Below are 15195 nucleotides of genomic sequence, written 5' to 3'. Positions count from 1 at the left end.
TCGCTCCTGGATACAGTGTTGTCATACCCATACCGTGTCGTCTCATTTTCTGTCCCCTGCCATTTTGTGTTGCACAGACAAGGATTGTAATGACAGTGCTGTTGCTGCTGACTTTGACGACAGGGATGAACTACAAAACCACGGTAAGCAACATCCCGCTAACTCATTATTTGAGGGTTCCCAAATGGCACCCTATTCAATACACAGTGCACTACTTTTGACCAGAGCCCTATAAGGAGAATAGGGTGCCATTTGGGATGCAGACCATGTGCACAGATGTACGAGTTAAAATGAAGAATAAATCAATATCTGTTAACATGGCCTTTTTTCAAGTTAATCTCTCAAGTAGGCATTATTCTGAACAGCTTGATAATACTGCTCTCTATAGGCAGACATAATGATACATGCATTTACTAGCTTGTATTGTTGCCTATGCTATGTTTATTTTACATAAAATGTGTTTATAATACATTGTGGAAATGCATACATTTTCCAGACAGTTGTAATGAAGAGTGTAGCCTGCTATTTTGGTGTAACCTAAAGCGACGTTCTCTCCATCTGCGGTTCACCCAGGTCTGAATGGTGTGCCGAGCCGTGCCCAGAGCCAGAGCAGTGGAGAGTTCAGCCTCAGCCTAGACAACGAACCCTGGTCCAACGGCAGTAGCCCGGTCCAGCCGCCTCTGTCATCCCGCCACTCCTCTTCCTCTTGCCTTCCGCCTAGCGATACCTCCACCCCCCGACATACACGGCAGAACCCCTCGCCGACCACACACACACAGCAGCGATCCACTTCCTTAACACACACCAGCAGCAACAAACACAGAGAGAGGGTAGGAGTAAAGAACTCCTCACCTATTGCCATAGCAAACACCCAGGGTTCAGTTCCCTGTAGGGGGAGGGAGGTGGGTAGCACCCAGGACCCCTGGCCCAGAAGGAGTGTCCTCAGGAGGTGCGCCAGCGGCAGCAGAGCCCCCCAGTGCCCTTCCGATGGGAATGTCCCCAAAACAGCTCAGGGGCAGGTTGCCGTACTACCTCGATCTGGATTAGGTCTGAACAAAGCTCCGGAGACCACCACCACCCGAGCCTCAGCCATGTCCCCGATCACGGTGCTCTACGTCCAGGGTAAATCTTCCTCAGTGTCTGGGTGTCTCAACTGTTTCTCCACCCCGTTGGGGAAGGAGGCGCGTCTGAGAGGGCCATGGTCTCCTGCCTCTCTACCCCGGGCCAGTAGCGTCATCTCAACAGCCGAGGGTTCCTCGCGACGATCCAGTGTCAACAGTTACTCTAGGGTGATGGCGAAAGTAGATCCCTTACCTATCATGGAATCTGATGGGAACCCAAATCAGGTTAATCAGAATCAGAACAAGCAGAACAATCCAGAAGAACGAGACACTGATAATCACCCACCACCACCAAGCAAACCCCCCAGAGACCCAGCGATAGCCACCGATCGACCCAAATCCACCTGCCATGAATCCCTCTTCGGTGGCACCCCTTTCAACCTAGACTCTGTCTTCTCAGACACTATCTTTAGCGAGTCGGTAGTCACCACCACTACTAGTGACAGCAGCAATAATAACAATAAGAACCAGACATTCCTCTGTCTGGACCCAGAACTGGTGCGTAACATCAGTTGCCCGCCCCTGAGGCAGGAGTCCACTAACGGCACGGCACTGGGACACCTGGACAATGTACAGAGCCAAAATGGAGGACAAGAAGACTGTGAGAGTAATACTGTAGAAATCACTCAGTGCTGATTGCCGATGACAGGTAGTTTGTAGTTGCATGTAGAAACAGGTAGTTGTGAATGTCAGTACCAACGTAGTACTAATCATTACCAATGTAGTACCAACATTGTTTAAAAGAGACTTGTTTCTCTAATGTACAGATTTTTATATTTAGTCCAAATGAAGATGTAAATAAAATGTACTTTTAGGGAATAAGTTGTTGTTTTCAAGTTGTTGTTTTCACATCGACAATATTCCTTTGTTGTTTGACAAAAGTTTTCAGTATTATACGGTCTATGTTTTCATTTGTATTTATAATCCTGTGTTGATATTTGTGTTTTATTTGTGTTTATAGGCCGTGTCAATCTACAAATGCTTAAAGTCCCTATTCATATGTACTCTTTGTTGTTCTAGTTATACACATAAACACTTCAACCGAAAAACCATAGCTCTCTGTCCAGAGTGTTGATAGTACATACAGACTAGTAGACAACATGTACATTACATTACCTTGTTAGTTTATTACCACGCTGGACATTACAGTGAACTTATAACAACAAACACAATCAGTAATGATCTGATTAGGAAAAACGCACCAATATGGTTCCTCGGTCGAGTGTCATGTCATGTGTCATATCAGTGTCATGTCATGTGTCATATCAGTGTCATGTCATGTGTTATATCAGTGTCATGTCATGTGTTATATCAGTGTCATGTCATGTGTCATATCAGTGTCATGTCATGTGTCATATCAGTGTCATGTCATGTGTCATCAGTGTCATGCCATGTGTTATATCAGTGTCATGTCATGTGTCATATCAGTGTCATGTCATGTGTTATATCAGTGTCATGTCATGTGTTATATCAGTGTCATGTCATGTGTTATATCAGTGTCATGTCATGTGTTATATCAGTGTCATGTCATGTGTTATATTAGTGTCATGTCATGTGTCATATCAGTGTCATGTCATGTGTTATATCAGTGTCATGTCATGTGTCATATCAGTGTCATGTCATGTGTCATCAGTGTCATGTCATGTGTTATATCAGTGTCATGTCATGTGTTATATCAGTGTCATGTCATGTGTCATATCAGTGTCATGTCATGTGTCATCAGTGTCATGTCATGTGTTATATCAGTGTCATGTCATGTGTCATATCAGTGTCATGTCATGTGTCATCAGTGTCATGCCATGTGTTATATCAGTGTCATGTCATGTGTCATATCAGTGTCATGTCATGTGTTATATCAGTGTCATGTCATGTGTTATATCAGTGTCATGTCATGTGTCATATCAGTGTCATGTCATGTGTCATATCAGTGTCATGTCATGTGTTATATCAGTGTTATGTCATATCAGTGTCATGTCATGTGTTATATCAGTGTCATGTCATGTGTCATATCAGTGTCATGTCATGTGTCATCAGTGTCATGTCATGTGTTATATCAGTGTCATGTCATGTGTCATATCAGTGTCATGTCATGTGTCATATCAGTGTCATGTCATGTGTCATATCAGTGTCATGTCATGTGTCATATCAGTGTCATGTCATGTGTCATATCAGTGTCATGTCATGTGTCATCAGTGTCATGTCATGTGTTATATCAGTGTCATGTCATGTGTCATATCAGTGTCATGTCATGTGTCATATCAGTGTCATGTCATGTGTCATCAGTGTCATGTCATGTGTCATGTGGGGACTGAGTTTTTGTTTGGTTTGTTCAGTTTGTTTTTTTGTTTGCTTTTCATTGTCTCTGCTTCATTGTCTCTGCAAAAATCCAATACTGAGATTGTCCTCAGTGAAGATGAAACCTTGTAAATGTAAATGTGTGCAGGGACTTCAGGAGCCACAGTTGAATAAAGCCCTTTTCATTCCTTTAATATATTACGTTGAGTCTGTTTTGATTTCTGATTCTAGAAGTTATGAGTGAGAATGCATGTATTATTATATTATATTATATTATATTCTCAAGAAAATGTGCAGACAAAAATATAAACGCAACATGCAACAATTTGAAAGATTTTACTGAGGTGCAGTTCACATAAGGAAATCAGAAAATTGAAATAAATTCATTAGGTCCTAATCCATGGATTTCACATGACTGAGCAGGTGTGCAGCCATGGGAGGGCCTTGAATGGTATAGGCCCACCCACCTGGAAGCCAGACCCACCCCCTGGGTAGCTTGGCCCAGCAAATCAGAAAGAGTTTTTCCCTACAAACTGACTTTATTACAGACAGAAATACTCCTCAGCCCCTGTTGTGGTCTGCCAAATTCGCTAAAACAACATTGGAAACAGCTTATGGTAAAGAAATTAACGTTGAATTCTCTAGCAACAGCTCTGGTGAACATTTACATAGTCAGCATGCCAATTCCACACTCCCTCAAAACTTCCGACATCTGTGGCATTGTGTTGTGTGACAAAATTGCTCATTTTAAAGTGCTCGTTTTCAAAATGTTTAAATGGTTTCTTGATATGCCACATCTGGCAGGTGGATGGATGAACTTCGCAAAGGAGAAATGCTCACTAATAGGTATGTAAACACAACATTTGAGAGAAATAACCTTTTTGTGCATACGGAACACTTATGGGATTTTATTTCAGCTCATGAAACATGGGACCAATACTTTACATGTTGCGTTAATATTTAATGATAAATCTAGACGTGTAACATGAGTGACTCTCGTTAGAGATGCATTGTGGTTTTAATGAAGATACAAAACACATTCAAATAAAATTCTACAACATTTACTGAAGATAGAAATGGATGGGGTGGGGGCTTAGGGATCAGGTTTGGGGTCAATTAATTTTCAATTCAGTCAATTCAGTAAGTGAACTGAAATTCCAATAGCAATTCAAATTTACCTCAATGCCTCCTATGAGAAACAATTGGAATTGGAATTTCAGTTTACTTCCTGAATTGACTGAATTGATCTGGAATTCATCCCAACCCTGGTAGGGTTTGGTGTGGGGGAGAGGGGCAGGGGTGTAGGTGGCGTTGAGGAGAAACACAAGCATCATTCTGGATGCTTTCAGCAGTGAGTGAGTGTCCTCAGTGGGTGACTTCAGCATTGAGGTGGTCAACCAAGTGAATGTGCTCCTTCTTGGAAGCCACTTTAGCCTGAAAACAGACAAGTGGACAATAGAGAAAAATATTTTAAAGACAACCATTAACACTGGATATTAGTATAACAATAGTTAATAAATGATAACATATTACAGGACAAAACACTATATAAGTATTACTGACAGGCATCCTGTTCTTTCTCGTGAACAGTCTCCGTAGAGATGAGACGAATTCACTCCTTGTTTTCTTCTGATTGGCAACAGCAGTGGATGAAATAATGTGGCCATCAGTGGTAGAGGTAGACATTTCCTCAGCCGGGTGCTCCAGGCTGGTAGCAATAGCATCAACTTCATGGACCGAAGCATTGCTACTCTCGATTGAAAACATAGAAATAGTGATGACTAGTCTACTTCTCTCGGTTGAGACATCAGCCACATGGACCTCAGGTTGGTTGGAGTCTCTCAGTGTGGAATCAATACGATCCTTCACTCTAGTGTCACTGCTGGACAGAACCTGAGACAATAGGCCTGCAGCAGACTGGATCAGGTCATTCTCCACGATGGCAACACTGGTGGACAGAACCTGAGACACTAGGCCTGCAGCAGACTGGATCAGGTCATTCTCCACGATGGCAACACTGGTGGACAGAACCTGAGACACTAGGCCTGCAGCAGACTGGATCAGGTCATTCTCCACGATGGCAACACTGGTGGACAGAACCTGAGACACTAGACCTGCAGCAGACTGGATCAGGTCATTCTCCACGATGGCAACACTGGTGGACAGAACCTGAGACACTAGGCCTGCAGCAGACTGGATCAGGTTGTCTTCCTCGATGGAAACACTGGTGGACAGAACCTGAGGAGTCTGCAGGAGTGTCAGTGGCTCCCACTCATCCAGGAAGAAGTTCTCGACAGAGGGGAAGCTTCTTCCTTTCAGAGCTGGGGGAATGTAGGGGTGTACCCAACAGTCCAGATTAGAGAGCTGTCAATGGCATTCGCGTAGTGGTACTGGTCGCCAAGTACATCTGCAACACACTGATAGATGTTCTGACTCTCTGACTCTGGACCGCCACGGGTGTTGAGTTTGGTTACCGTTGACATCCACCCTGAAAGAAACACCAACACGCGGTTATCTAAACTGATTTCAGCATTACAAACAAGGGATATTCTTCATTTGCATTCTTCATTTTCTTCATGCATCCCAATAACATCTAATTTCTGCTGAAGTGTGCACTCATTCACCACTTCCCACAAATCTAAAACATTGGCTAGTAGGGGCTAGGTAGAGTTTTAGCCATATTTAATATACCAGTCATTTACTTTCAAATCAGTAGAGGTCATCAGGTGCACATTTTGGGTGGAAGGAGAGATAATTGGGACATCAAGTATTTTCAATGGCAAAATAACCCATTGTCAGCTGGAACACCTCATTTCGCATGGTTACACTGTTTGGTAACTAACAACAAACCTCTAAAGCTTTATCTTCAATGTTGTTTTTATTTCTTTTCCAGTAGGAATTACACCTTCAAATACTATTTTTATTTAAAGACGGAAATGAACGTTATTGTTCTTACCTGAATTGACTTCGTTGTCCTTAATGGAACAACGTCTGTCTTCGGGGAAAATGAATGAAAAGCTTGCCATAATAATGTTGTCTCTCTCGTTGTTTGTCGATCAAGAACTGAAGATTTTTTGAGAGTTCTGGACATATCTCTTGGGTTCTGGAGTTCCATGTGAAGCGTCGGCATTGTGACCCTCTCGGTCGCATAGAGATGGTATACGTCTTTACACATTGTTTCGAATCGGAATGGAATTCTAATTCGCTTTACCACACGCTCTAGCCATGAAACAAAATGTAAACAAGTTTAATTTCTTATTTTTAATTTATTATAAAAAACTGAGTAAGCTAGTGTCATAACACCATAACAACGTTTATGCATTACTGCAAAGAGACTGTGCGTAAAAGCGCGGGACGTGCGCACTGCACAGAAATGAGTGCCCTCAGCCCCGCACTTTTCCTCACCTGGGCAGTGTTGGCGTACCCGAGCCTAAGTCACACACTTGCACATGTGTACACAGCATTCAGAAAACAATACATTTTGTTTGACGATATTCAACTATTGAGTGAAATATATCTCTCAGAAAAGGATGTTACGAATAGAGAATTTAAAGAACTGTACAGGCAGTCTTCTATTACAATAAAGGGCTCTGGTTATAGGCATTATATGTTGGTTAGACAAACAGAAGGACAATTTCATATACTCTTGAGTCCTATTGTCTGTTATTTATCAAACAAAACTGACATTCACCAAGAACAATCAGAAAATACTAGTATTTTTGACGAAGGGTCAATACTTTCTGCCAATTCAATGGTATATGACTGAGGCTCCACACACATGTAGTAGAGTATTTGGTCAGGTAACATTGTACTGTGATATATATGAACATTAGAGAGGCTGTAGTATGGAGCCAGTCGTTTCCCCCGAGTTGTCCACTCACTGCTGATGATGTAACAGAGCATCTATATGATGTAGCCAGCACAACATTTCAGTTTTCAGGTTTCAATTTCAATACCATGACTCAGTCATGTCTCAAAGGAGATCACCGCATTAAGCCAGCAGAACAAGCAGAACAATCCAGAAGAACCAGACTCTGATAATCAACCACCAAGCAAACCCCCCAGAGACCCAGAGGTAGCCACCGATCGGCCAAAATCCACCTGTCAGGAATCCCTCTTCAGAGGGACCCAGTTCAACCTAGACTCTTGTCTTCTCAGACAATATGTTTAGCGAGTCGGTAGTCACCACCACTACTAGTAGCAGCAGCAATAATAACGATAAGAACCAGACATTCCTCTGTCTGGACCCAGAACTGGTGCGTAACATCAGTTGCCCGCCCCTGAGGCAGGAGTCCACTAACGGCATGGCACTGGGACACCTGGACAATGTACAGAGCCAAAATGGAGGACAAGAAGACTGTGAGAGTAATACTGTAGAAATCACTCAGTGCTGATTGCCGATGACAGGTAGTTTGTAGTTGCATGTAGAAACAGGTAGTTGTGAATGTCAGTACCAACGTAGTACTAATCATTACCAATGTAGTACCAACATTGTTTAAAAGAGACTTGTTTCTCTAATGTACAGATTTTTATATTTAGTCCAAATGAAGATGTAAATAAAATGTACTTTTAGGGAATAAGTTGTTGTTTTCAAGTTGTTGTTTTCACATCGACAATATTCCTTTGTTGTTTGACAAAAGTTTTCAGTATTATACGGTCTATGTTTTCATTTGTATTTATAATCCTGTGTTGATATTTGTGTTTTATTTGTGTTTATAGGCCGTGTCAATCTACAAATGCTTAAAGTCCCTATTCATATGTACTCTTTGTTGTTCTAGTTATACACATAAACACTTCAACCGAAAAACCATAGCTCTCTGTCCAGAGTGTTGATAGTACATACAGACTAGTAGACAACATGTACATTACATTACCTTGTTAGTTTATTACCACGCTGGACATTACAGTGAACTTATAACAACAAACACAATCAGTAATGATCTGATTAGGAAAAACGCACCAATATGGTTCCTCGGTCGAGTGTCATGTCATGTGTCATATCAGTGTCATGTCATGTGTCATATCAGTGTCATGTCATGTGTTATATCAGTGTCATGTCATGTGTTATATCAGTGTCATGTCATGTGTCATATCAGTGTCATGTCATGTGTCATCAGTGTCATGTCATGTGTTATATCAGTGTCATGTCATGTGTCATATCAGTGTCATGTCATGTGTCATATCAGTGTCATGTCATGTGTTATATCAGTGTCATGTCATGTGTTATATCAGTGTCATGTCATGTGTCATATCAGTGTCATGTCATGTGTTATATCAGTGTCATGTCATGTGTTATATCAGTGTCATGTCATGTGTCATATCACTGTCATGTCATGTGTCATCAGTGTCATGTCATGTGTTATATCAGTGTCATGTCATGTGTCATATCAGTGTCATGTCATGTCAGGTGTCATATCAGTGTCATGTCATGTGTCATATCAGTGTCATGTCATGTGTCATCAGTGTCATGTCATGTGTCATCAGTGTCATGTCATGTGTTATATCAGTGTCATGTCATGTGTCATATCAGTGTCATGTCATGTGTCATATCAGTGTCATGTCATGTGTTATATCAGTGTCATGTCATGTGTTATATCAGTGTCATGTCATGTGTCATATCAGTGTCATGTCATGTGTTATATCAGTGTCATGTCATGTGTTATATCAGTGTCATGTCATGTGTCATATCAGTGTCATGTCATGTGTCATATCAGTGTCATGTCATGTGTTATATCAGTGTCATGTCATGTGTTATATCAGTGTCATGTCATGTGTTATATCAGTGTCATGTCATATCAGTGTCATGTCATGTGTTATATCAGTGTCATGTCATGTGTCATATCAGTGTCATGTCATGTGTCATCAGTGTCATGTCATGTGTTATATCAGTGTCATGTCATATCAGTGTCATGTCATGTGTTATATCAGTGTCATGTCATGTGTCATATCAGTGTCATGTCATGTGTCATCAGTGTCATGTCATGTGTTATATCAGTGTCATGTCATGTGTCATATCAGTGTCATGTCATGTGTCATCAGTGTCATGTCATGTGTCATATCAGTGTCATGTCATGTGTCATATCAGTGTCATGTCATGTGTTATATCAGTGTCATGTCATGTGTCATATCAGTGTCATGTCATGTGTCATATCAGTGTCATGTCATGTGTTATATCAGTGTCATGTCATGTGTTATATCAGTGTCATGTCATGTGTTATATCAGTGTCATGTCATGTGTTATATCAGTGTCATGTCATGTGTCATATCAGTGTCATGTCATGTGTCATATCAGTGTCATGTCATGTGTTATATCAGTGTCATGTCATGTGTTATATCAGTGTCATGTCATGTGTTATATCAGTGTCATGTCATATCAGTGTCATGTCATGTGTTATATCAGTGTCATGTCATGTGTCATATCAGTGTCATGTCATGTGTCATCAGTGTCATGTCATGTGTTATATCAGTGTCATGTCATGTGTTATATCAGTGTCATGTCATGTGTCATATCAGTGTCATGTCATGTGTCATATCAGTGTCATGTCATGTGTCATCAGTGTCATGTCATGTGTCATATCAGTGTCATGTCATGTGTCATATCAGTGTCATGTCATGTGTCATATCAGTGTCATGTCATGTGTCATATCAGTGTCATGTCATGTGTTATATCAGTGTCATGTCATGTGTTATATCAGTGTCATGTCATGTGTCATATCAGTGTCATGTCATGTGTTATATCAGTGTCATGTCATGTGTAATATCAGTGTCATGTCATGTGTCATCAGTGTCATGTCATGTGTTATATCAGTGTCATGTCATGTGTCATATCAGTGTCATGTCATGTGTCATATCAGTGTCATGTCATGTGTCATATCAGTGTCATGTCATGTGTTATATCAGTGTCATGTCATGTGTTATATCAGTGTCATGTCATGTGTCATATCAGTGTCATGTCATGTGTTATATCAGTGTCATGTCATGTGTCATATCAGTGTCATGTCATGTGTCATCAGTGTCATGTCATGTGTCATGTGGGGACTGAGTTTTTGTTTGGTTTGTTCAGTTTGTTTTTTTGTTTGCTTTTCATTGTCTCTGCTTCATTGTCTCTGCAAAAATCCAATACTGAGATTGTCCTCAGTGAAGATGAAACCTTGTAAATGTAAATGTGTGCAGGGACTTCAGGAGCCACAGTTGAATAAAGCCCTTTTCATTCCTTTAATATATTACGTTGAGTCTGTTTTGATTTCTGATTCTAGAAGTTATGAGTGAGAATGCATGTCATTCTCAAGAAAATGTGCAGACAAAAATATAAACGCAACATGCAACAATTTGAAAGATTTTACTGAGGTGCAGTTCACATAAGGAAATCAGAAAATTGAAATAAATTCATTAGGTCCTAATCCATGGATTTCACATGACTGAGCAGGTGTGCAGCCATGGGAGGGCCTTGAATGGTATAGGCCCACCCACCTGGAAGCCAGACCCACCCCCTGGGTAGCTTGGCCCAGCAAATCAGAAAGAGTTTTTCCCTACAAACTGACTTTATTACAGACAGAAATACTCCTCAGCCCCTGTTGTGGTCTGCCAAATTCGCTAAAACAACATTGGAAACAGCTTATGGTAAAGAAATTAACGTTGAATTCTCTAGCAACAGCTCTGGTGAACATTTACATAGTCAGCATGCCAATTCCACACTCCCTCAAAACTTCCGACATCTGTGGCATTGTGTTGTGTGACAAAATTGCTCATTTTAAAGTGCTCGTTTTCAAAATGTTTAATTGGTTTCTTGATATGCCACATCTGGCAGGTGGATGGATGAACTTGGCAAAGGAGAAATGCTCACTAATAGGTATGTAAACACAACATTTGAGAGAAATAACCTTTTTGTGCATACGGAACACTTATGGGATTTTATTTCAGCTCATGAAACATGGGACCAATACTTTACATGTTGCGTTAATATTTAATGATAAATCTAGACGTGTAACATGGGTGACTCTCGTTAGAGATGCATTGTGGTTTTAATGAAGATACAAAACACATTCAAATAAAATTCTACAACATTTACTGAAGATAGAAATGGATGGGGTGGGGGCTTAGGGATCAGGTTTAGAGTCAATTAATTTTCAATTCAGTCAATTTAGTAAGTGAACTGAAATTCCAATAGCAATTCAAATTTACCTCAATGCCTCCTATGAGAAACAATTGGAATTGGAATTTCAGTTTACTTCCTGAATTGACTGAATTGATCTGGAATTCATCCCAACCCTGTTGGGTTTGGTGTGGGGGAGAGGGGCAGGGGTGTAGGTGGCGTTGAGGAGAAACACAAGCATCATTCTGGATGCTTTCAGCAGTGAGTGAGTGTCCTCAGTGGGTGACTTCAGCATTGAGGTGGTCAACCAAGTGAATGTGCTCCTTCTTGGAAGCCACTTTAGCCTGAAAAACAGACAAGTGGACAATAGAGAAAAATATTTTAAAGACAACCATTAACACTGGATATTAGTATAACAATAGTTAATAAATTATAACATATTACAGGACAAAACACTATATAAGTATTACTGACAGGCATCCTGTTCTTTCTCGTGAACAGTCTCCGTAGAGATGAGACGAATTCACTCCTTGTTTTCTTCTGATTGGCAACAGCAGTGGATGAAACAATGTGGCCATCAGTGGTAGAGGTAGACATTTCCTCAGCCCAGTGCTCCAGGCTGGTAGCAATAGCATCAACTTCAGGGACCGAAGCATTGCTACTCTCGATTGAAAACATAGAAATAGTGATGACTAGTCTACTTCTCTCGGTTGAGACATCAGCCACATGGACCTCAGGTTGGTTGGAGTCTCTCAGTGTGGAATCAATACGATCCTTCACTCTAGTGTCACTGCTGGACAGAACCTGAGACAATAGGCCTGCAGCAGACTGGATCAGGTCATTTTCCACAATGGCAACACTGGTGGACAGAACCTGAGACACTAGGCCTGCAGCAGACTGGATCAGGTCACTCTCCACGATGGCAACACTGGTGGACAGAACCTGAGACACTAGACCTGCAGCAGACTGGATCAGGTCATTCTCCACGATGGCAACACTGGTGGACAGAACCTGAGACACTAGACCTGCAGCAGACTGGATCAGGTCATTCTCCACGATGGCAACACTGGTGGACAGAACCTGAGACACTAGGCCTGCAGCAGACTGGATCAGGTTGTCTTCCTCGATGGAAACACTGGTGGACAGAACCTGAGGAGTCTGCAGGACTGTCAGTGGCTCCCACTCATCCAGGAAGAAGTTCTCGACAGAGGGGAAGCTTCTTCCTTTCAGAGCTGGGGGAATGTAGGGGGTGTACCCAACAGTCCAGATTAGAGAGCTGTCAATGGCATTCGCATAGTGGTACTGGTCGCCAAGTACATCTGCAACGCACTGATAGATGTTCTGACTCTCTGACTCTGGACCGCCACGGGTGTTGAGTTTGGTTACCGTTGACATCCACCCTGAAAGAAACACCAACACGGGGTTATCTAAACTGATTTCAGCATTACAAACAAGGGATATTCTTCATTTGCATTCTTCATTTTCTTCATGCATCCCAATAACATCTCATTTCTGCTGAAGTGTGCACTCATTCACCACTTCCCACAAATCTAAAACATTGGCTAGTAGGGGCTAGGTAGAGTTTTAGCCATATTTAATATACCAGTCATTTACTTTCAAATCAGTAGAGGTCATCAGGTGCACATTTTGGGTGGAAGGAGAGATAATTGGGACATCAAGTATTTTCAATAGCAAAATAACCCATTGTCAGCTGGAACACCTCATTTCGCATGGTTACACTGTTTGGTAACTAACAACAAACCTCTAAAGCTTTATCTTCAATGTTGTTTTTATTTCTTTTCCAGTAGGAATTACACCTTCAAATACTATTTTTATTTAAAGACGGAAATGAACGTTATTGTTCTTACCTGAATTGACTTCGTTGTCCTTAATGGAACAACGTCTGTCTTCGGGGAAAATGAATGAAAAGCTTGCCATAATAATGTTGTCTCTCTCGTTGTTTGTCGATCAAGAACTAAAGATTTTTTGAGAGTTCTGGACATATCTCTTGGGTTCTGGAGTTCCATGTGAAGCGTCGGCATTGTGACCCTCTCGGTCGCATAGAGATGGTATACGTCTTTACACATTGTTTCGAATCGGAATGGAATTCTAATTCGCTTTACCACACGCTCTAGCCATGAAACAAAATGTAAACAAGTTTAATTTCTTATTTTTAATTTATTATAAAAAACTGAGTAAGCTAGTGTCATAACACCATAACAACGTTTATGCATTACTGCAAAGAGACTGTGCGTAAAAGCGCGGGACGTGCGCACTGCACAGAAATGAGTGCCCTCAGCCCCGCACTTTTCCTCACCTGGGCAGTGTTGGCGTACCCGAGCCTAAGTCACACACTTGCACATGTGTACACAGCATTCAGAAAACAATACATTTTGTTTGACGATATTCAACTATTGAGTGAAATATATCTCTCAGAAAAGGATGTTACGAATAGAGAATTTAAAGAACTGTACAGGCAGTCTTCTATTACAATAAAGGGCTCTGGTTATAGGCATTATATGTTGGTTAGACAAACAGAAGGACAATTTCATATACTCTTGAGTCCTATTGTCTGTTATTTATCAAACAAAACTGACATTCACCAAGAACAATCAGAAAATACTAGTATTTTTGACGAAGGGTCAATACTTTCTGCCAATTCAATGGTATATGACTGAGGCTCCACACACATGTAGTAGAGTATTTGGTCAGGTAACATTGTACTGTGATATATATGAACATTAGAGAGGCTGTAGTATGGAGCCAGTCGTTTCCCCGAGTTGTCCACTCACTGCTGATGATGTAACAGAGCATCTATATGATGTAGCCAGCACAACATTTCAGTTTTCAGGTTTCAATTTCAATACCATGACTCAGTCATGTCTCAAAGGAGATCACCGCATTAAGCCAGCAGAACAAGCAGAACAATCCAGAAGAACCAGACTCTGATAATCAACCACCAAGCAAACCCCCCAGAGACCCAGAGGTAGCCACCGATCGGCCAAAATCCACCTGTCAGGAATCCCTCTTCAGAGGGACCCAGTTCAACCTAGACTCTTGTCTTCTCAGACACTATGTTTAGCGAGTCGGTAGTCACCACCACTACTAGTAGCAGCAGCAATAATAACGATAAGAACCAGACATTCCTCTGTCTGGACCCAGAACTGGTGCGTAACATCAGTTGCCCGCCCCTGAGGCAGGAGTCCACTAACGGCATGGCACTGGGACACCTGGACAATGTACAGAGCCAAAATGGAGGACAAGAAGACTGTGAGAGTAATACTGTAGAAATCACTCAGTGCTGATTGCCGATGACAGGTAGTTTGTAGTTGCATGTAGAAACAGGTAGTTGTGAATGTCAGTACCAACGTAGTACTAATCATTACCAATGTAGTACCAACATTGTTTAAAAGAGACTTGTTTCTCTAATGTACAGATTTTTATATTTAGTCCAAATGAAGATGTAAATAAAATGTACTTTTAGGGAATAAGTTGTTGTTTTCAAGTTGTTGTTTTCACATCGACAATATTCCTTTGTTGTTTGACAAAAGTTTTCAGTATTATACAGTCTATGTTTTCATTTGTATTTATAATCCTGTGTTGATATTTGTGTTTTATTTGTGTTTATAGGCCGTGTCAATCTACAAATGCTTAAAGTCCCTATTCATATGTACTCTTTGTTGTTCT

The 15195-nt window shown here is 41.2% G+C and overlaps 2 protein-coding genes across 8 annotated transcripts in view; one reads left to right on the top strand and one right to left on the bottom strand.

Annotated features, from left to right (window-relative positions):
- The window catches only part of LOC118376326 (girdin-like), a 39909-nt gene extending 29270 nt beyond the window's left edge, over positions 1–10639 (top strand). For 4 of the 7 annotated variants that reach the window (XM_035763034.2, XM_035763035.2, XM_035763039.2 and 1 more), the window contains 2 exons: positions 78–143; positions 574–3052. In XM_035763034.2, coding sequence (XP_035618927.2) covers positions 78–143; positions 574–1757 — 1250 coding nt within the window. In that variant the 3' untranslated portion in view covers positions 1758–3052. Of the gene's footprint in view, positions 1–77; positions 144–573; positions 3053–8823 lie in introns of those variants that run through there. The other 3 variants (XR_008144819.1, XR_008144818.1, XR_008144817.1) reach the window with 3 other exon arrangements.
- LOC127932315 (uncharacterized) lies at positions 4295–12956 on the bottom strand. The gene is made up of 2 exons (XM_052527821.1): positions 11983–12956; positions 4295–4850 (listed from the first exon to the last, which is right to left on the bottom strand). Exons 1-2 carry the CDS (start codon positions 12901–12903, stop codon positions 4782–4784), a joined length of 990 nt encoding a protein of 329 aa, XP_052383781.1. The 5' UTR covers positions 12904–12956; the 3' UTR covers positions 4295–4781.
- Positions 12957–15195: the final 2239 nt, after the last annotated feature.

This window comes from Oncorhynchus keta, chromosome 10, assembly GCF_023373465.1.
Source record: "Oncorhynchus keta strain PuntledgeMale-10-30-2019 chromosome 10, Oket_V2, whole genome shotgun sequence".
Classification (NCBI taxonomy): domain Eukaryota; kingdom Metazoa; phylum Chordata; class Actinopteri; order Salmoniformes; family Salmonidae; genus Oncorhynchus; species Oncorhynchus keta.
The sequence above is the reverse complement of the archived record's forward strand: the minus strand, read 5'-3'. Positions and strand labels throughout refer to the sequence as shown.

Coding starts and splice junctions, on each gene's coding strand:
- LOC127932315 (XM_052527821.1), bottom strand. CDS start 12,903: ATGTCAACGGTAACCAAACTCAACACCCGTGGCGGTCCAGAGTCAGAG. Junction 4,851..11,982: donor CGAGAAAGAACAGGATGCCT/GTCAGTAATACT, acceptor GTCTGTTTTCAG/GCTAAAGTGGCTTCCAAGAA.